General features: G+C 41.0%; 1 protein-coding gene across 1 annotated transcript; it reads left to right on the plus strand.

Moving 5' to 3' along the window:
- Positions 1 to 6022: 6022 nt before the first annotated feature.
- On the plus strand, positions 6023 to 20596 carry LOC104120138 (RNA pseudouridine synthase 1). Its single transcript, XM_070179848.1, has 3 exons — positions 6023 to 6464; positions 19302 to 20014; positions 20146 to 20596. Exons 1-2 carry the CDS (start codon positions 6101 to 6103, stop codon positions 19964 to 19966), a joined length of 1029 nt encoding a protein of 342 aa, XP_070035949.1. The 5' UTR covers positions 6023 to 6100; the 3' UTR covers positions 19967 to 20014; positions 20146 to 20596.
- Positions 20597 to 21396: the final 800 nt, after the last annotated feature.

Genomic DNA, 21396 nt, shown 5'->3' on the forward strand with positions numbered 1-21396 from the left:
CTAGGGAGATAACGTGGTAGGAGGCTTTTTCACAACTCATAAATTCTTGAATCTCTCTACATCATAGTTACCTCTTCCAACATTAAGTCAGTTGTTCCTCAGTAGCTCAGTGGTAGAGCGGTCGAATGGGATTCCCCTTATGTGATATCCTAACTAGTACCAGTCTAACTAAGAGTCATCTGCTAGGCCAGCTTCCTGTGAGTAAGCCAGTGCTAAAGAAGCCACCCGATCGATGAACACTCAAACCGAACTTCAGGAAATATGAATACTTTATGGTAGGGACAAGAAATTTTTTGGCGTTGAATCGTGATCTCTTCTATTTTCTTCACTTACACCTTACACTTCAGCTGAGTCTAACGAGGCTCAGGTGCGGAGCCTTCCACTGTGGACCCTCCGACCCGGGAGAACACAGGGTCAAGCCAAGCCCTGACCCGCCTAAATGGAATTCATATCTCCTTCGTCCACTTGGAGAGTGCAGTACAACGGAGAGTTGTATGCTGCGTTCGGGAAGGATGAATCGCTCCCGAAAAGTCCAAAAGCTCATCAACTTGTCCGAGGGATGATGAAGGCGATGCCACTAGTAGGGATATGGATAGAGTTTCGCTCAGTAAAGAGATGTTGTTTAAGAAGGAGTTCGAACGTAGGTGTGGGCTAAATAAATCAATGGGCAGTCTCGGTCCTATTGAAAATACCAATGAAGATCTTTTCATTTGAAAGGGGAATGGATGTCTTATTGAGAGTGATTACGGAAAAACCTTTTCATAGAGGAGAGCGATAGGCCGGTTTGAATCCAATAATGCCAACGATGGATGATATTACGGATTAATTGCCTGTCGGGAGATTTTTCTTAAGGTTTCGTACTACTACTCAAGTGATACGTGAATTGCTCAGGAGAAGTTTTTCTAACCGACCCCGCCTCATGGCTTTCAGAAGGGCCTAAAGTGCATGGGTTGGTGGAAACTAGGTCCGCGTGTCAAAGAAGATCCTCTATAAGAAAATAAGTAGTAGCACCTCTATTTATAATACTACAAAACCAAAAACCTATTCCAATATAAAATTGGTAAACAAAACCTAGGTAGACATGAATTAAATAAACTATCAAATATCAAATCCTAGACAATTTAGGAATACTAATTAATCTTGATTTAGTTTCCAACAACCTCCCTTAAATCAAGATCTTCAAATTTGATCATGCCCAATATATTCTTCAACTTGATGAATAACTCCAATTTTAGTGGCTTTGTGAAAATATTAGCAACTTGCTCTCTAGTTTTGCGATACTCAATAACTATCTCCTTGTCTTGAACCAAGTCACGAATAAAGTAAAATTTGATATCAATGTGTTTGCTACGCCCATGAAAAAATGGATTCTTTGTTAACTCAATTGCATACTTGCTACCACAAAAAATTATTGTAGGATTGTCTTGCTTGTGTTGAAGAAATTCAAGCATTCTTCTTAACCACAATGCTTGTGTAGCACTACTTGTTGCAGCCATGTACTCTGCTTCAGCTGTTGATAAAGCAACAACTTGTTGCTTTTTGGAAGACCAAGAAAATACACCAGAACCCAAATAAAATGCATAGCCAGAAGTACTCTTTCTTTGTATCGTATCACTAGCCCAATCACTGTCTGTAAATCCCACAACACTACTATCATTAGTCTTTGAATAAAATATACCATCAGTCTGCGTACATTAAATATATCTCAAAATTCTCTTTGTTGCCTGCAAGTGAGATTGTCGTGGAGTCTCCATAAATCTACTAATTAATCTAACTCCATAAGTAATATCAGGCCTTGTAGAAGTCAAGTACCTTAGACTCCCTACCAATTTTCTAAAATATGTAGCATCAACAAGGTCACCGGTCCCATATCTAACCAACTTCAATTTTTCTTCAACAGAGGTCAAAATTGGTTTGGCTTTATCCATATTAAATCTCTTTAGAATATCACCGACATATTTTTTCTGAGAGATAAATATTCCATTATCTAACTGAGATACCTCAATGCCAAGAAAATAAGACATTAAACTCAAATCAGTCATCTCAAACTCGCTAATCATTGCCTCCCTAGACTCAGAAATTAATTTAGGATTATTGCCAGTAAAAATTAAATCATACACATATAGGCACACAATGAGACTATCTTCGTTACACTTGAATTTGATATATAAAGTATGCTCATATGGACATCTCTGGAATCCATGTCCAATAAAATAAGAATCAATACGAGTGTACCAAGCTCTAGGTGCTTGTTTCAATCCATATAATGCCTTTTTCAGCCTATAAACTTTATTTTCTTGACCCCTTTTGACATAACCAGCAGGTTGCTCAACATACATTTCTTCTTCAAGTATACCATTTAAGAAAGCAGATTTCACATCCATTTGAAAAATTTTCCAGCAATTATTGGCAGCAAGAGAAATTATCATACGAATAGTATCAAGCGTAGCAACAGGTACAAATACCTCAAAGTAATCAATACTTGTCTTCTGCTTATATCCTTTAACAACTAATCTTGCCTTAAAGCGATCCACTTCTCCGGTTGGTTTGAACTTGGTCTTGTATACCCACTTGACTCCGATTGATCTTTTTGAAGGTGGTAAAGTAGTCAATTCCCATGTATTATTTTTCTTAATAGCATGAATTTCTTCATTCATTGTATGAACCTATCGATCATTTTTAACAGCTTCCTCAAAAGTAATTGGATCACAATCTGCAAATAAGGTCAAATTTACAATATCTTCATCAAATAAATCATTGTTATCGCCAACAATATAATCTTGCAAACGAGCTGGTAATTGGTGTTGTCTTTGCAGGCGACTAGACATCTCTGCTTGAACATGATCTACTGCACGTTCCTCTTGATGTATGCTAGAACTTCCTTCCTCTATGACTGAAATTATTAGTTGAGACCTAGATGGTTCAGAATCATTCTTTGACCAATCCCAAGAACTCTGCTCATCAAAAGTCACATCTCTGCTAATAATCACTTTTTCTGTATCTGGATTAAACAACTTGTAACCCTTTGTCTCATGACTTTAACCAATAAAAATACACTTTTCAACTTTATCATCCAATTTCTTTCTCAAAGCATCATGAACATGAGCATAAGCAAGACAACCAAATATTTTTAGATGATAAATATTTGGTTTCTTACCTGTCCAGATCTCTTGTGGAGTTTTTCCAAAATTAGACCGTGTAGGACACCTATTTAATACATAAATTGCACAGAAAATAGCTTCTGCCCAAAAAACTTTTGAAATATTTTTGGAATGCATCATAGATCTCACCATGTTCATCACTGTTCTATTTTTTCTTTTAGCCACGTCATTTTGCTGAGGTGTATATCTAGCTGTCAATTGATGCTTAATACCATACTTATTCAAATAATCATCACAAACAGGAAATTCAGTGCCCCTATCAATCCTCAATATTTTAATAAAATACTCACTTTGCTTCTCCACATAAACTTTGAAGCTTTTTAAAATATCACATGCATCAGATTTATTTTTCAAAAAATATAACCAAGTCTTTCGGCTGAAATCATCAATGAAAGTAATAAAATACTTACAACCACCATTAGAAGAAACTTCAACTGAGCATAAATCTTAATGAATTAATTGCAATGGTGCATTAGCTCTCCAAGCCTTGCCTTTCTGAAAAGATTCTCTATATTTCTTTCCCAAAATACACGACTCACACTTCTTGTCAGAAAAATCAATAGAAGGCAAACCATCAACCAAATTATTTCTTACAAGAAATTTCAAACTCCCAAAATTCAAATGCCCAAGACGTAAATGCCACAACCAAGTATCATCACAGTTTATAGAACTAAAGCAAGGTAAATCATCACTATTGAGATAAAGAGGCCACAAATGACTATTGTTCATGTTAAACTTTATAATTAGTCCAAATTTATCATCACTGATTGTGCCAATCCTATATTTAAAATATAAATCATACCTCTTTTCTGATAATTGCCCCAAGCTCAATAAATTATGATGAAGACTCGGCACATAAAATACATCTGATATAAAATTAGAAGAACAATCTTTCACAATAATGCGAATTTTTCCCTTTCCAACAGCAGGTACCTTTGCGTTATTTCCAAGTCTTACTGTACCTCTAAATGTTTCATCCAGATCAGTGAATAATTTCTTATTTCTACTCATATGATTGTTGCAGCCCGAATCAATAAACCATTCATTCCCTTTAGTTTCTTCAATCCCAGAACTAGAAAACAATAAAGTCTCTTGTTTATCTCCATTATTTTCAGTCATCTTAGCATGTACTTCTTTATTACCATATTTATTAAACCAACATTCGCTTTCATAATGTCCAAATTTATCACAATTATAGCACTGAATCTTAGATTTATCACGTCTTTGAAATTTTTGATGACCTTGTTGTTCCTTCAAAAAATTGTTACTATTTCTTTGTTGATAAGAAAAATTACCTCTACCATGGCCTTGAAAGTTACTTCTACCACGACCTCTACCTCTGAAATTATGGCCTCTTTGATTTATTTCTTTAGGATAACTTGTCTCTTCTTTTACTTTAGGTTGATTCACCTTTGCTTGCAACACCTCCTCCACTATTTCGGGTGTGTCTTGAGTCAGGGACATCTCATATGTCACAAATTCACCTTCTAAATCATTAAGTGTAAAAGTGCTAAGATCTTTGGTAGCCTTAAGGACCACCTTCTTCGTGTGAAATTTTATACTCAAGGACCACAATATTTTTTTTAACCATTTTAACTTCATCTAGTACTTCTCCGTTGGTCCTCATGCCGTTGACAATATTAGTAATTATTGTAATGAATTCTTTAACGGGTTCTGTTGGTTTCATTTGGGCCAACTCATACTGTCTCCTTAGCTCTTGCAATTTGGCTTTCTTTACTTCGGCAGAACCTCGATGTGAATTCACCAAGATTGTTCAAGCCTCCTTTGTTGATTTTGCATGCAAAAATTTGTTAGATACACGCAATTCAACCTTGCTGGTGATATAGTAACGTGCCTTATAATCCAATTGTTTATTTTTTTCTAATTGCATAACCGCATCACCTGTCAATGTTATACCTTTTGGGGGTTCCTCAAATCTTGTTTCAATAATGAGCCATAATCCAACAACATTGAAAAAATATTTCATATATTGATGCCAGTCTTCAAAATTATTTTTGCCATCAAACTTGAAAACGTGGCAATCATGTAAATATGGAGTATCCATAATATTTTTTTTTGGATTTCCACCGACTCTAACAGAATCTCACACATGATCTGATACCAATTTGAAGGATTGAAATACCCAGAGAATTATTTAGGCACAAGCAAAAAATTCAACAAAGACTATATAGAAGAAATTTATTAAACTAGGGAGAGAACATGGTATGAGGTTTTTTCACAACTCATAAATTCTTGAATATCTCTACATCATAGTTACCTCTCTACAAGAAAACAAGTAGTAGCACCTCTATTTATAATACTACAAAACTAAAAACCTACTCCACTATAAAATTGGTAAACAAAATCTAACTAGACATGAATTAAATAAACTACCAAATATCAAATCCTAGATAATTTAGGAATATCAATTCATCTTGGTTTAGTTTCCAACAACGATTTATTCACTCGCTCAACTAGTTAAATTCGTATAAAGTAAAGTCTTGAGATTATTAATTTAAATTATATTTTAAAACTCGAACCCAAAGCTTTATTTAAAGATGTAGAGATATCAATTATGTCATCCACCCAAAGAGTGTTGATTTATTGTACTTTCTTTCTCGTATATGTATTTTGCTCAATAGTAAATAATTGTGTTATCCTATATTTCATGTGAACTAATTACTTTTAGTTTGTTTAAAAAAAAGATATATTTTTATATTAAAATTAATGTAACTTTAAATTTTATATTATATTATTAATACAATATAATTTTATAGCATAAATCTCATGTTCAAGATCATAGATTTTAAGGATAATTTTTTTTCTTAAACTTTGTGAGGATTTCTTCTTAATTTTTTCTTTCCTTCAATCCCCGCCGCCCCAATTGAATTTACGCTCGTAGCGGACTAAAAATGAAAACTTTAGGGCAGTATGGGTAAATGTTAGGGGCAAAAGTTCCTCAAATGACAGTAAAGCTTCCTCTTTGTCAAATCCCTTTGATTAATTTCCTCACTTCCTCTGGCAAAATCTTCCGACACCCTCGATTCATCTCTATGGCGAGCCAAAGCTACTTTGATTCTCCCACAGAAGTTTATCCAATACCATTATCTCCGCCATTGTCTGTATTATCTAAGGAAATAGAGCCGCATAGAGCCTTAACTGCTTCTTCAAAATCCGCTCTTTTTACTCTTTCGAGAAGCCATATTATCTTCGAAGATGTATGGCTCATTGCGGTTAATAAGCCCCAAGGAATTTACTGCGAGAGCGTTTTGTCTTCACTCCCTGCTTTACTCAATTACACTGGTGAGTTTTCTTTCCTCCTTCTTTTACGCTGCGACTAATATTTGATTGTTTTCTGTAATATCTGGAGTTTGAAGTGGAGAAAATTAACTCACAGATAACATTTGGATTAATTAAATTCCTACTTTACCAAAATATTCATTATCTGTATTCTTTGAAGACCGATTCTATGGGCGATGTGGCGTATGCCTTACTGCATTTGTGTTAGCAATGGAGCACTATGTAAGCAAGACAAAGTGTTAAACTTGGGCGTCACCTAGTTTTAAGGTCTAAGCGCGCCTCAAGCGAGCCTTTGATAACCTTGAGACATGTGTGGCTGGATGCAGATAATTTAGAGTATATATTGATTGTGAGATTGTTTTATCCACTATACTACGTTTAATAACATAGGTGTATACGGTCGAAATAGATTTCGGCCTTCCTACGTTCGATCGAGTTCGAGTGGTAAGCAACCGGAGTGGGATTTTGGGATGAGTTCCGAAGGTAGTACAAATGAGCCTCGAGTCCGAAGGCTGATCGAGGAGTCGGCTTGATACTTTTATCGAGCCCGTGACCAAATCGGTTCGCAAGGCATTGCTTCGAGGTCAGAAATGCGCTACGCCCACCCCGGAGGTCGAACTCAAGCCAAAACCGAGGGTTCGACCCAATAACGAGCCCGAGCCAGTGCCGAGCTCACAGACGAGCCGTTACAACCGCACTAAGAGAGAGAATCTTGGCGGGAATCGAGGAAAAGACAAATCATCATGGATCCTCCACTATATGCTTTATTTTATTATAAATGAAGTAGGATCCCTCTATTATAAAGGGGATCCTTGTAAGCAGGGCACACAGAGAATACACCGTAACAAAAGATCACTTCTCATATTGAAAGATATCACCTGATGCTTGTTTATTTTTACCTTATTCATTGTTTTGCTCAATATTCCCATTCTCATAGCCAAGAACACTCATATTTCTATTTCTCTATACGATTTGTATCAAATTGTACCGCATATCCTTAGAACCATACACAAATTTAACGTTATCTGATTTTTCGGGTAAACAGTTTGGCACCCACCGTGGGGCTAAGGATAACAGTGGTTGTCTGATATAAATCTGCAGTACACACCAGTTTACAACTTCGAATCAGCAATGGCCTTACCTATCGACCACGAAGCCGACCTTCAAGATGAAACCAACAACTTGGTACCCGGGGCCGGAAGGCCACTTGATGATGGCACTGAGGCTCGAATCGAAGTACCATAAATTTGAGCCGAAGTACCGTTAGATGTCAATTCGCAAGTGGCTCTTGAGGCGAACCAACGTTCCGAACCGGAAAAAAGCATTCAGGGTGGTACTCGATCCGTAGCTCGAGACACCCATAACGTGGGAGAAATCGGAGTCAGCTTGCGCATGATCTTCGAGATGTTACAAGCCCAACAAGTAGCGATATCTCAGTTGCAGAGCCAAACTCATATACAAAGCAGGCCGGATCCCAATCCGCTTCGAGAAATCACCCACAGAACGGAGCTCGCCATAGTGAAATCAAACGAGCAAGAATTGGGGACCACTCCCGAAATTACTAAATTGCTCGAGGAACTCACAAAACGAGTCGAAGCCAACGACAAGAGAGTGGAAAAATACAATGCCAGGGTCGATCAGATCCCGGGAGCTCCGCTAATGATAAAAGGGCTGGATTCGAAAAAATTCATACAAAAGCCTTTTCCCTCGAGTGCGGCCCCAAAACCAATCCCCAAAAAATTCCGTATGCCCGAAATTCCCAAATATAATGGTACGACCGATCCTAACGAACAAGTCACCTCTTACACATGTGCCATCAAGGGTAACGATTTGGAAGACGATGAGATCGAATCCGTGTTGTTGAAAAGGTTCGGGGAGACCCTCTCAAAAGGAGCGATGATTTGGTATCACAATCTGCCGCCAAATTCCATCGATTCTTTTGCCATGTTAGCAGATTCGTTCATAAGGGCACATGCTGGAGCCATAAAGGTTGCAACAAGGAAATCAGACCTCTTCAAAGTAAAGCAAAGGGGTAATGAAATGCTGAGGGAATTCGTATCCCGATTTCAAATGGAACGCATGGAATTGCCACCGGTCACAGACGATTGGGCCGTCCAAGCTTTCACCCAAGGGTTGAACGAGCAAAGTTCGATAGCATCGCGTCGACTGATGCAAAATTTGATCGAGTATCCAGCAATAACTTCGGCAGATATACACAACCGATATCAATCGAAAATTAGGGTCGAAGATGACCAGTTGGGAGCTCCGTCTGGATCCATGCACCAGAACAGGACAACTGCTAAAAACCAAAGGGAGATCGACAGAGAACAAAGGTCGAACAGAGACCGATATCAACCGTACGTCGCAGATCGGATGAACAACGGTTCGACACGCAACAACCGCCCGGAACAATCGAAAGATTGATCGAGGGCAAAATTCTCGGGGACTTATGAGCAAGAGCGGCTTTGATAAATATGTCGATCCTATAGAAGCACCTCGGTTATCGGAATATAACTTCAGCATTGATGCATCCACCATCGTGTCTGCTATCGGGTGCATCTAAGACACTAGATGGCCTCGGCCAATGCAGACCGATCCTGCCCAAAGGAATCCCAATCAAATGTGCAAATATCATGGCACCCATGGCCACAGAACGGAAGATTGCAGGCAACTAAGAGAGGAAGTAGCCCGGTTATTTAACAAAAGCCACGTTCGGGAATTTTTGAGCGATAGGGCGAGGAACCATTTTAAAAACAGGGATTTCGACAAGCAAAACGAGCAGGGAGAGCCGTAGCACGTCATTCACATGATCATCGGCGGTGCCGATACCCCTCAGAGACCAGTGTTTAAACGTACCAAAACATCGATTGTGAAAGAAAATCGATCTCGAACTCAGGATTACACACCCATAGGAACCTTGTCCTTCAATGATGAAGATGCAGAATGGGTCGCACAACCTCATAACGATGCACTAGTAATATCCGTACTCATGAATAAAACTAAAGTTAAGCGTGTGTTGATTGATCCAGGTAGCTCGGCCAACATCATCAGATTGAAGGTCGTAGAGCAGCTCGGCCTGCGGGACCAGATCGTACCCGCAACCCTGGTTCTAAACGGATTCAATATGGCATGTGAAACCACCAAAGGCGAGGTAATTCTACCAATAAACGTGGCCGGAACCATCCAGGAAACGAAGTTTCACGTGATCGAAGGCGACATGAGGTATAACGCCCTTTTCGTAAGGCCATGGATCCACAACATGAGAACTGTACCTTCGACCCTACACCGGGTCCTCAAATTCCCAACATCGAGAGGAGTCAAAACAGTGTACGGAGAACAACCAGCCACAAAAGAAATGTTCGCCGTCGAGGAAGCCAAACCAATATCCTCGCCTTCGGATCGACATCGGATCGACATCGGAAGGAGAACGAGACACCAAATAGCAATCACAAACATCGGCTTCGACCCAACCAGATAACCAGATGATCGAAGAACATGATGATCAAAGGGTCCCTCGATCCTTCGTGATTCCCGATGACTCCGACGCCACCAAATCAACAATTGAGGAATTGGAGCAAGTCACACTAATCGAGCACTGGCCCGAACGAAAGGTATACCTGGGATCGAGGCTGAGCCCCGAACTCAGGAAGAAACTTGTTCAATTTCTTATCGATAACATTGATTGTTTTGCCTAGTCCCATTTAGATATAACAGGGATTCCACCGGACATAACGACGCATCAGCTAAGCTTGGACCCTAAGTTCAGACCGGTAAAGCAAAAGAGAAACCCCAGTCCGAGGTAAAACACGCATTCGTAAAAGACGAGGTAACCAAACTTCTCAAGATAGGGTCCATTCGGGAGGTGAAATATCCCGAATGGCTAGCCAATATAGTTGTAGTGCCTAAAAAAGGAAACAAACTTAGAATATGCGTGGACTATAAGGATTTAAACAAAGCATGCCCCAAAGATTCTTTTCCACTACCCAACATCGATCGCATGATCGATGCCACGGCCGGTTACGAGATCCTCACTTTTCTCGATGCCTATTCCGGGTATAATCAAATCCGGATGAACCCGAAGGACCAGGAAAAAACTTCATTTGTCACCAAATATGGAACATATTGTTATAATGTGATGCCCTTCGGGCTAAAAAATGCGGGGCTACCTACCAATGCCTAGTAAATAAAATGTTCGAAGAACAAATAGGTAAATCAATGGAAGTTTATATTGATGACATGTTAGTTAAGTCCCTGCGCGCAGAGGAGCATCTGACCCATTTGCAGGAAACGTTCGAGATTTTGAGGAAATACAACATGAAGCTCAATCCCGAAAAATGTGTTTTCGGGGTCGGTTCGGGCAACTTCCTCGGCTTCATGGTGTCAAATCGGGGAATCGAGATTAACCCCGATAAAATCAAGGCTATCGAAGATATCACCATCGTGGACAGTATAAAAACTGTACAAAGGCTAACGGGACGAATTGCGGCCCTAGGCCGATTCATTTCGAGATCATCAGATCGAAGTCACAAATTTTTCTCCCTACTAAAAAAGAAGAACGATTTCGCTTGGACCCCGGAATGCCAATAGGCACTGAAGGAACTGAAACAATATCTGTCGAGCCCACCACTACTTCACACTCCGAAAGCAGACGAAAAACTTTTCTTATACCTGGCAGTATCAGAAATCGCAGTAAGTGGTGTCCTAGTTCGGGAAGAGCAAGGTACGCAATTTCCCATTTATTATATAAGTCGAACCTTAGGAGAAGCAGAAGCTAGATATCCACGCTTAGAAAAATTGGCACTTGCACTGATAAGCGCCTCTAGAAAGTTACGACCATACTTTCAATGTCACCCCATATGCGTACTAACAACTTACCCACTTCGTAATATTTTGCACAAGCTCGAACTATCAGGCCGATTGGCCAAATGGGCCGTCGAATTCAGTGGGTATGATATTGAATATCAACCCCGTACGGCCATCAAGTCTCAAATTTTAGCAGACTTCGTGACCGATTTCACGCCAACCCTCGTACCCGAAGTCGAAAAAGAATTCCTGCTGAAGTCGGGTACGCCCTCGAGGGTATGGACCCTTTTTACGGACGGGGCCTCGAACGTAAAAGGGTCCGGTTTGGGCATAGTTTTAAAGCCACCCACAGGTAACACTATTAGGCAATCTATTAAAACTACCAGGTTGACTAACAACGAGGTCGAGTATGAGGCCATGATTGCTGGTCTCGAGTTAGCCAAAAACTTGGGAGCAGAAGTCATCGAAGCCAAATGTGACTCTCTGTTGGTGGTAAGTCAAGTAAACAAAACCTTCGAAGTTAGAGAAGATGGAATGCAAAGGTATTTGGACAAACTACATGTCACTTTGCACCATTTCAAACAATGGACTTTACAGCACGTTCCACGAGAGCAAAACAGCGAGGCTGATGCACTTGCGAATTTGGGATCATCGGTCGAGGAAGGTGACTTGAGCTCGGAGACTGTCGTTCAACTCTCGAGATCCGTGAATCGAAGAAGGTCACGCCGAGATAAATTCTACAAGCTTAACCTGGGATTGGAGAAATAAGTATATTGAATACTTAAAAAGCAGAAAGCTCCCATCGGACCCTAAAGAGTCAAGGGCCCTACGGACCAAAGCTGCTCGATTCACGCTGGCTTCAGATGGAACGCTATACCGAAGGACATTCGATGGACCATTAGCAGTATGCTTGGGTCCAGGAGATACCGATTACATCCTACGTGAGGTGCACGAGGGCACTTATGGGAATCACTCCGGTGCCGATCCATTAGTCCGAAAAATAATCAGAGCAGGGTATTATTGGATCGATATGGGCAAAGATGCGAAGGAATTTGTTCAAAAATGTGACAAATGTCTAAGGTTTGCACCAATGATCCATCAACCCGGAGAGCAACTTCACTCAGTCCTATCCCCATGGCCATTCATGAAATGGGGAATGGATATCATCGACCCTCTGCCATCGACACCAGGTAAAGCTAAATTCATTTTATTTATGACTGACTATTTCTCTAAATGGGTCGAAGCACATGCGTTCGAGAAAGTAAGAGAGAGAGAAGTTATAGACTTCATCTGGGATCATATCGTATGTCGATTCGAGATACCCGCCGAAATAGTATGTGACAATGGGAAACAATTTGTGGGCAGCAAAGTGACGAAATTCTTCGAGGATCACAAAATAAGAAGGATATTATCTACACCGTATCACCCCAGTGTGAACGGACATGCCGAGTCAACGAATAAAACCATCATTCAGAACCTAAAGAAAAGGCTGAACGACGCTAAAGAAATGTGGAGAGAAATCCTACCCGAAGTCCTTTGGGCATATCGAACGACGTCAAAATCCAGTACGGGGGCAACCCCGTTCTCCTTAGTATATGGGTCCGAAGCATTGATACCAGTCGAAATCGGCGAACCTAGTAGCAGATTTCGATACACAACTGAAGAATCAAATAACGAGGCTATGAACATTAGCCTCGAATTATCGGACGAAAAACGAGAAGCTGCTCTCGTCCAATTAGCCGCCCAAAAGCAATGAATCGAAAGATATTATAATCGAAGAACCAAGCTCCGCCATTTCAAGCCCGAGGACTTAGTGCTAAGAAAAGTCACCCTCAATACCAGAAATCCAAACGAAGGAAAACTAGGACCGAACTGGGAAGGACCATATCAGGTTCTCGAGAACGTCGGAAAGGGATCATACAGGCTCGGTATTATAAACGGCAAACAACTATCAAGCAATTGGAATGTGTCACATCTAAAACGATACTACTGCTAAGGTACGACCCCTCCATATTCATCTACATTACAAAACTGACCCCTGCAGAAGTCCGATCAGGAGCTAAGGTGGATCCTTCGATACGAAGCCATAGATCTGAAAGCACGCGTTGCGCTCTTTTTCCCTTAGATCGGTTTTATCCCAAATGGGTTTTTCGGCAAGGTTTTTAACGAGGCAACCAATGATCGTGCTGCACTTACAACAGTATCCGAGGCCTCTTTACAATCGACCTCGAATACTGGGGGGGCATTAGGCCCTCAAATGTATCAAGTTCAGATGCAAGAAAGTTATTTCGCAACAACAGGGTTCCATTAGGAAAAGTTGTAAGAGCCAAATGGTCAAAACGAACCATGCTCATGTAGTTGGCCCGAACCCAGGCGCAAAACATGAACACATGTGTAGTGACTTGCAAAGAAAGTTCTCCTCTTTACCGACATCTTATACCCAAGAAAAATTCCTCTATTTGGAGATTTATTACGCAAACAGAATTAAAGATAAATTCGACCATTATGCCTATGGGCTACATTACTTCGAGTTCGAATCATTCACTCGACGATTACGCCTATGGGCTACTTTGATTTCGAGTTCGAGCAAGCACTCACTCGACCATTACGCCTACGGGATACATTACTTCGAGTTCGAATCATTCACTCGACGATTACGCCTACGGGCTACTTTTATTTCGAGTTCGAGCAAGCACTCACTCGACCATTACGCCTACGGGATACATTACTTTGAGTTCGAATCATTCACTCGACGATTACGCCTACGGGCTACTTTTATTTCGAGTTCGAGCAAGCACTCACTCGACCATTACGCCTACGGGCTACATTACTTCGAGTTCGAATCATTCACTCGACGATTACGCCTACGGGCTACTTTTATTTCGAGTTCGAGCAAGCACTCACTCGACCATTACGCCTACGGGCTACATTACTTCGAGTTCGAATCATTCACTTGACGATTACGCCTACGGGCTATTTTTATTTCGAGTTCGAGCAAGCACTCACTCGACTATTACGCTTACGGGCTACATTAATTCGAGTTCGAATCATTCACTCGACTAATAAGCCTATGGGCTACTTTCATTTCGAGTTCGAGCAAGCACTTGCTCGACCATTACGCCTACGGGCTACTTTTATTTCGAGTTCGAACAAGCACTCACTCGACCATTACGCCTACGGGCTACATTACTTCGAGTTCAAATCATTCACTCGACGACTAAGCCTGCGAGCTACTTTTATTTCAAGTTCGAGCAAGCACTCACTCGACCATTACGCTTACGAGCTACATTAATTCGAGTTTGAATCGTTCGCTCGACTAATAAGCCTATGGGCTACTTTTATTTCGAGTTCGAGCAAGCACTTACTCGACCATTACGCCTACGGGCTATATTTCTTCGAGTTCGAATCATTGACTCAACTAATAAGCCTAAGGGCTACATTACTTCAAGTCTGAAAAAACACTCGATCAATCATAGAGACTACGAAGTCCAAATTCGATTAAGTTGTTTAGATACTTGTAAAAACATTCATAAAGGCGTGAATAAAATCTTCACGAAACAGAAGCAAGTCGGCAGAATTATCAATATACAAAATTATCTACATGGTTGATTACAACTTAAAAACTAAGGACTAAACTTCTTGGTCATCCTCAGGAACGGTCTCTTCTTTACCGGGCTTATCGGGCTCCCCCCCGTTCTCGGATCCGCTCTTGCTACCGTCATCATCATCATCATCGCCATTTGAAGCCAAGGCTTTAGCTTCGGCTTCGAGCTCTTTAGCCTTTTTTATCTCTTCAGCAAGGTCGAAACCTCGATCGTGTATCTCCTCGAGGGTCTCCCTCCGAGACCGACACTTAGCAAGTTCGGCAATCCAATGTGGTCGAGTGTCGGCAGTATCCGCCGCCTCTCGTGCCTCCATCTGAGCAGCCTCGACATCAGCCCGATACACGGCAATGGACTTGTCCGCCATGACTTTCGACGACTCAACCTCCGCCTTGGCCTCAGCAAGCCGTGTTTCAAGCTCCTCGATCCTCTTAGCCTGAGCCGAACCCTTTTGCTTGATGCTTCGAAGCTGAACATCGGCCGATAATAATTTGGCCAAGATGGCTTCTTTTTCCGCAGCCAGGCGGTCGATAGTCTCCTTCCACCGATTACATTCAGCCTTGATTTGATCGACTTCTTCCCGAAGTAACCCGATCTTTTCAACCTTTTGCTGCAGCTGAGATAACGAAGGGTTAACTTCCACAGTTGAGTCAAACCCATACTCTATCAGAACGAGGCTCACCTGCTTATCTAGTTCGGCCTCTTCTTCCCGAGCGTTAGCCAAATCTGCTTGGAGGTCCTTTATAGCCTCGTCCTTTTGGCTGCAAAGAAGCCGCGGGGCACCTCTCTCCCCCGAGACCTTCTGAAGCTCGACCTCGCACTGGCTGAAGTCGACTCGAAACCTACTAATGGCCTGCACAGTAGGGAAAGAACACAAGTCAAGTTTGGAAAAGAACGAAGAAACCAAGTACAGTAAAATCATTACCCGAGAAATGAAACGTTGGGCCTCCTCTAGGAGAAGAGAAGCATCACCAATGTCGGAGGCATCATCGACTCCAGTAAAGCAATCCCGAAAAGGATCCCCTACACTAGAACCTCCGCCCATATCGGGGGTCTTCAATTCTCGAGCCTCCTTTAACGCCTCCTCAGAAAAGGTTGGAAGAGAAGGCAAATGACCCACTGTCATGGTCCCAAGCAAATTGCTCGGGATGCTCTGATCGAGACTCGGGGTACCGGAATCAACCCCGACCGGTACAGCTGCCATCGGCTCAGAAGCTCTGGCGACCTCGATAGCTTTCGCAGATCGGATCACTAAAGCCGGGGCATCATCTCTTTTTCTTCTTCTTCTTCCCTCAGTCGTTGGACCGAGTCCATCGAAAGAGCAATTGCCTTCCTCCTCACCCTTCGAGTTTTGGGCTTGGGGTCCTCTGGCCTAGGGACAGCTTTTCGCTTCTTATCTTTCCCCGGTTCCGGGACCGGGGACTTGGTTCCTTCTTCACCACTCGAAGGCCTCAAAACGGCATCCTTGGTCACACCTGCATGAAAGGAAATCGGTGACGAATGGAGCATAAAAAATATTTCGAAGAACACGAGAAGCAACCCTTACCATGATTCTTGGCCTCCCATCTACCTTTTGCCAAATCACGCCAAGCACGTTCGGTATAAGAGGAAGTCGAGGCTAACTTCCGAACCCAATCCTCGAGGTCGGGTACCGCTTGTGGCATCCAAGGGGCAGTTGTATATCGGAGAAAGACATCAGATAAAATCGAAAAAAGATTCGAAAAGCAACGTCTTATGAAAACCACTTACGGTCGAAATTCCATTCCTCGGGGAGCGACATTTTCTCTTCCGAAATGAGGTCACGGGTCCTCACTCGGATATAACGGCCCATCCAACCCCGATCCTTGTCTTCGTCGATGCTCGACATCAAAGCCTTTGATGCCCGACGATGAAGCCTGATTAGTCCTCGAAAGATTTGAGGCCGATACAGTCGTATGAGGTGATTCAGGGAAAATTCCAGCCCCCGGCCTTGTTGGAGAAGAAGCGAAGTAAGGTTACTATACGCCATAGAGAGGGATGAATTTGACCAAGGGTGACCTGATATCTCTTGCAAAAATCGATGATCACCGGGTCGACGGGACCCAAGGTGAAGGGGTAAGTGTAAACACTTAAAAACCCCTCCACATGGATGATGACGCTCTCTTCGGGGGAGGGAATTTGTAACACAACCTCGGGACCCCAGTTGCAGTCTTTCCTCACAGCCTCGAGATTACCCTCCGTTATCGAGCACATGTACATCGACACATGCTCACATCGACCCGGAACAGATGAAGGATTCTCAACCTTAAAATCGATCTTCAGAATACACGGGCCGGGAACATACTCATAGGTAGGCGGCTCCACCGGCGCCTTGTCGTCGGACGGTCATGAAGAAGAAGCTTTCTCCTTCTGAGGTATAGTTTTCGAAGTTTTGGCCATTGATACAAGAGAAAGAAAGGCAAAGGAAGATGAAAAATTGATGCAGATGGCTCTGCAAGCGGCGGAATAGAGAGAAAGGGTAGGAAAATTTGGAAGAGTGAAAGATGTAAAAGTGGTAAATGTTAGATGGAGGGGTTATTTATAGGCTTGCATCGTGACGGTTCAATATCAGAGGTGGCCGACCACCGTTCGACATGCATTAAATACCTTGAAAAGACTAAATCGATGGGACAACTATCACATACGTCATGATCGAACCCTGTGAAAACGCCAGCTTATAACCCGATCGAACCGTCGAAGATCATATCGATTCTCACCACATCCTTACTGAGAAACGAGGGGACTATCTGTATACGGTCGAAATAGATTTCGGCCTTCCTACGTTCGATCGAGTTCGAATGGTAAGCAACAGGAGTGGGATTTTGGGATGAGTTCCAAAGGCAGTACAAACGAGCCTCGAGTCCGAAGGCTGATCGAGGAGTCGGCTCGATACTTTTATCGAGCCCGTGACCAAATCAGTCCGCAAGACATTGCTTCGAGGTCAGAAATGCGCTACGCCCACCCCGGAGGTCGAACTCAAGCCAAAACCGAGGGTTCGACCCAATAACGAGCCCGAGCCAGTGCCGAGCTCACAGACAAGAGCCGTTACAACCGCACTAAGAGAGAGAATCTTGGCGGGAATCGAGGAAGAGACAAATCATCATGGGTCCTCCACTATATGCTTTATTTTATTATAAATGAAGTAGGATCCCTCTATTATAAAAGGGGGATCCTTGTAAGCAGGGCACACAGAGAATACACTGTAACAAAAGATCACTTCTCATATTGAAAGATATCACCTGATGCTTGTTTATTTTTACTTTATTCATTGTTTTGCTCAATATTCCCATTCTCATAGCCAAGAACACTCATATTTCTATTTCTCTATACGATTTGTATCAAATTGTATCGCATATCCTTAGAACCATATACAAATTTAACGTTATCTGATTTTTCGTGTAAACAATAGGCTAGGATAAACCTCAGGACTTGTTTGGTTTGTCATATAAGATAAACTAATCTGACCATAAAGCTTTACATGGTTAATGAAACATTGGTTTTCGGTATAGAACTCATTTACTAATACTGCTCTTCATTACTAAAACGTGTTTTGGTCTCTAATGTAAAGCTTCGTATAACTAATACATGCATAACTTATAAGGAAATTTGCTATTTTACATAAGGTAGAACGTGGAATAAGAATGCAGGTATATCGCGATCTCCACATAACAATACATGCATTGTTATAACAATCCATGTATTATTATTCACCGCATGACAATCCATGTATGTCTATATATGATCCTTATATTATTATTTGTCGTATAATAATCCTTGTATTAAGTATTATAATCTCGGTGCAACTAGCCCCTAATAGTCTCCACCTACTCCCACTCTGGAAGGATAATATAAGAACCACCTTTCTGATAGAATTATTTACTCTGCCTCTAGTCCTATCCTATCTAGTGTTATCACACACGGTACAGGGGATCTTGTTATCAAAACTATTTATATAGTGGAAACAATGTGCTGTAGCTCATTATATGAAGGAATTAGGCATTGAGTGTGTCAACAAGTAGTGAAATACACTACCAATTAAAAAAAAAAAGGTAGTGAAATAAATTACAATGTCCTTTCTTATACAAGAAGGAAGAAAAACAGATGATCTAGTTCTTTTTCTGATGAATGATATACATCTGTGAATGGGCTAAATCCTTGCTTGACATGTATAACTCTTGTACTTCTGTTTATTCACCATGTATAATCAAATAGAGGCTTTTAAATGCCTAGAGATGGTTTTGGGAGAGGAGAGGAATGAAGTTCATGGTCCTTTGGGGACTTATGGATGTCCGTAAGTTGTTTTGTGAAAAGACATTTTAATCATCTTATTTTTTAAGTGAAGAAATAAATTGACAAATACCACTTGGGTACTTGTGAGGTTTCCTTGCGTTTTAATCACCACGTTTAATATCTTCAGGGGCTAATGTTTCCGAGCTTCATTTAGCTAATAGACTTGATCGTGATACAAGTGGTGTGATGTTGATTACTAAGTTGCACAAAGTAGCAGCCAAGTTTGTAAAAGCATTTACAGACCATAAGGTGCGGAAAACATACCTGGCTTTCTGTGTTGGGCTTGCTCCAAAATGGGAAAAAATAACTGTTAAATCAGGTCATGGCCGATCAAAATATGGAGCTTGGCGTGTTTATGCTGCATCAGATGTGGGCAGGAAACTGCCAGGTGGATCACTTGTTAAACACATGGAGACCTCTTTCGAAGTATTATCAGTGAACAGTGGGTGTTTGAAAGAGGTTTCGGACTTACAAAAGGATGAAGCTGTAGTCATAGTTCAAGAGAAATCAGCCATTGGTTGTGACTTGAAGAACGATGAGATTTTGGTCAGGGCAAGCCCTCAAAGCGGAAGAACACATCAAATTCGCTTGCATTGCCAGTATCTTGGAATTCCTATACGAGGAGATGTAAGATATGAAGGTGTCTATGATTGGAAAGGCAGCAGATATGATGGCCATGATCTTCATGCAGAAAGTTTATCTTTTGAGCATCCTATTACTGGGAAACCAATCCTGCTTCAGGCACCTCCACCTTCGTGGGCTATTCAACCTTTAAGGTCTCAGTTCGAGTAATGATTGAGCTTGCAGTTTGAAAGCATTTTGTGCTCTCTTAAACAAATGGTAAGATCTTTGCCTTTTGTAACTTTGTTAAATTTGATAGTTCTTTTGCCTCTGAATTTTTGCTTCTTGAAATTGTTATTGACAATGCATAAGATTTGATCAGTAATTTGTTGTTTTATACACCTAAACAGAGTTGGAGCAAGAGAGTTAAGTTCATAGTGATTATATGAACTTAATTTATGCAGAGCTTTTGGGGAGATGTTCTTTTTGACTTTGGTAGTGACCTCAAAGGCAAATGGCAGTACGCTGGCATCACTTTGCAAGGGATGGAGTTGCAGAAAAGAAAGGGTGGTTGTTATTTTGGGGATGGGTGTTTAAGTGGTGAGGCGGTTGCCAGTTGGTCAATTCTCACTATTTTTTGTTCATGTTTTAGGTTTCTGATCTTCCTTAACAGCCTAAGCTTTGCCCTGGTCTGTCCATGCGAAAAAGGGTTGACAAGGATTAGTAGACGAATGCAGAAACTGCTGGAGAGTAAATATAAAAATTAGTTATTCGCATATGATGTTTGTATCAAACTAAGCATACTTTAAAGAATAAGTTAAAGTGAGAATATATATCATTTAACCGAGATTTGACTTCTAATTTCTATCTTATGATGTAATTTGCTGCTATTATACTTTTCTCTTTTCCCGTCTTGGGTTTGGTAGAACAAAGAAATACCACTTGTGCGCATCGCACGTTATTCCTCATGGCTCATACGATATTTCAAAATGTTAAATAGCTGATGACATGGCGTTCGATTAGGCTGAATAATCTTGTATTAATTAGTGAAAATCCTAGGGAGAAGTAGGAGATCTTTGATCAGAAGAATAGTTCAAAGAGATTTTAACGTGAACTTGATTGTTCATACTTCTCCTCCCTTAATTGCTAAGTAATATTTCCCAAAGACTATTCTAAACCTGCTAGCTTGGATAGTTTCAAGTTGACGGCTGACATAGCCTTACTTATTTCACAAGAATGTCTCTTACTTCAATGAACCCGCAAGAAATTGGAGTTTGAATCGCTATAGAAAATTATTAAATGCTAGGACTAGAGATATTACTATGACTTAGTTTTTTTTATTAAGAAAAGGATAAACAATTGACTGAATTGATGCAAAGAGCTTCATCTTCAAAATCAATAACAAAAAAAGCTTTTCTAAAGAGTGATATGCCAGAATTATAAGCTATTCATAACAGTATACTATATATCTCGTTAACGACATAGTTGAACCTACTAGTACGAACTTATATATCTCGTTAATGACGTTAATCACATAGTTGTTAAAACTCTACAAGTACCTTACTAATGAAGTAATTTGGGCTCAATAAATAAAAATTTTAAAAAGGGAATTTGCGTGACTCATGACTATTTAAACCAGAGGCGGATGTAGTGTATTACCT

Source organism: Nicotiana tomentosiformis, chromosome 1 (assembly GCF_000390325.3).
Source record: "Nicotiana tomentosiformis chromosome 1, ASM39032v3, whole genome shotgun sequence".
Taxonomy (NCBI): domain Eukaryota; kingdom Viridiplantae; phylum Streptophyta; class Magnoliopsida; order Solanales; family Solanaceae; genus Nicotiana; species Nicotiana tomentosiformis.

What these genes read in the sequence shown, in the direction of transcription:
- LOC104120138 (XM_070179848.1), top strand. Translation starts at nt 6,101, where the DNA reads ATGTTAGGGGCAAAAGTTCCTCAAATGACAGTAAAGCTTCCTCTTTGT. An exon ending in TGCTTTACTCAATTACACTG is followed by an intron (nt 6,465 to 19,301) that starts GTGAGTTTTCTT and finishes TAATATCTTCAG; the next exon opens with GGGCTAATGTTTCCGAGCTT.